This window comes from Armigeres subalbatus, chromosome 3 (genome assembly GCF_024139115.2).
Source record: "Armigeres subalbatus isolate Guangzhou_Male chromosome 3, GZ_Asu_2, whole genome shotgun sequence".
Lineage (NCBI taxonomy): Eukaryota > Metazoa > Arthropoda > Insecta > Diptera > Culicidae > Armigeres > Armigeres subalbatus.
Window position 1 is genome coordinate 97,997,369 of NC_085141.1, and position 1,630 is coordinate 97,998,998.

The following is a 1,630-nucleotide window of genomic DNA, read 5'->3' on the forward strand; positions in this document are numbered from 1 at the left end:
CAGGAATTTCTCCGGAAGTTCCTCCAGGAATTCCTCCGGAAGTTTCTTCAGGAATTTCTCCGGATGCTCCTCTGGAAGTTACTCCAAGAATTCCTCCGGAAGTTACTCCAGGAATTCCTCCGGAAGTTCCTCCAGGAATTCCTCCGGAAGTTCCTCCAGGAATTCCTCCGGATGTTCCTCCAGGAATTCCTCCGGATGTTCCTCCAGGAATTCCTCCGGAAGTTCCTCCAGGAATTCCTCCGGAAGATCCTCCAGGAATTCCTCCGGAAGCTCCTCCAGGAATTCCTCCGGAAGTTCCTCCAGGAATTCCTCCGGAAGTTCCTCCAGGAATTCCTCCGGAAGTTCCTCCAGGAATTCCTCCGGAAGTTCCTCCAGGAATTCCTCCGGAAGATCCTCCAGGAATTCTTCCGGAAGTTCCTCCAGGAATTCCTCCGAAAGTTCCTCCAGGAATTCCTCCGGAAGTTCCTCCAGGAATTCCTCCGGAAGTTCCTCCGGAAGTTTCTCCTGGAATTCCTCCGGAAGTTCCTCCAGGAATTCCTCCGGAAGTTCCTCCAGGAATTCCTCCGGAAGTTCCTCCAGGAATTCCTCCGGAAGTTCCTCCAGGAATTCCTCCGGAAGTTCCTCCAGGAATTCCTCCGGAAGTTCCTCCAGGAATTCCTCCGGAAGTTCCTCAAGGAATTCCTCCGGAAGTTCCTCCAGGAATTCCTCCGGAAGTTCCTCCAGGAATTCCTCCGGAAGTTCCTCCAGGAATTCCTCCGGAAGTTCCTCCAGGAATTCCTCCGGAAGTTCCTCCAGGAATTCCTCCGGAAGTTCCTCCAGGAATTCCTCCGGAAGTTCCTCCAGGAATTCCTCCGGAAGTTCCTCCAGGAATTCCTCCGGAAGTTCCTCCAGGAATTCCTCCGGAAGTTCCTCCAGGAATTCCTCCGGAAGTTCCTCCAGGAATTCCTCCGGAAGTTCCTCCAGGAATTCCTCCGGAAGTTCCTCCAGGAATTCCTCCGGAAGTTCCTCCAGGAATTCCTCCGGAAGTTCCTCCAGGAATTCCTCCGGAAGTTCCTCCAGGAATTCCTCCGGAAGTTCCTCCAGGAATTCCTCCGGAAGTTCCTCCAGGAATTTCTCCGGAAGTTCCTCCAGGAATTCCTCCGAAAGTTCCTCCAGGAATTCCCCTGGAAGCTCCTCTAGAAATATCTCCAGAAGTTCCTCCATGAATTCCGCCAGAAGTCCCTCCAGAAATTCCGCCTGAAGTTCCTCCATGAATTCCTCCGGAAGTTCCTCCAGGAATTCCTCCGAAAGTTCCTCCAGAAATTCCTCCGGAAGTTCCTCCAGGAATTCCTCCGAAAGTTCCTCCAGGAATTCCTCCGGAAGTTGCTCCAGGAATTCCTCGGAAAGTTCCACCAGGAATTCCTCCGGAAGTTCCTCCAGAAATTCTTCCGGAAGTTCCTCCATGAACTATTTCGGAAGTTCCTCCAGAAGTTCCTCCGGAAGTTCCTCCAGAAATTTGTCCGGAAGTTCCTCCAGGAAGTCCTCCGGAATTTGCTCCTGGAATTCCTCCGGAAGTTCCACCAGGAATTCCTCCAAGAGTTCATCCAGGAATTTCTCCGAAAGTTCCTCCAGGAATTCCTCCAGAAGTGCC

The 1,630-nt window shown here is 52.3% G+C and overlaps 1 protein-coding gene across 1 annotated transcript; it reads left to right on the forward strand.

Annotated features, from left to right (window-relative positions):
* Nucleotides 1–538: 538 nt before the first annotated feature.
* LOC134228136 (sericin-2-like) lies at nucleotides 539–1,117 on the forward strand (the record flags this gene model as incomplete). The annotated part of the gene is made up of 1 exon (XM_062709914.1): nucleotides 539–1,117. A coding segment is annotated over one exon (579 nt), but the record flags the coding sequence as incomplete, so codon positions are not given.
* Between the last annotated feature and the right edge of the window lie 513 nt (nucleotides 1,118–1,630).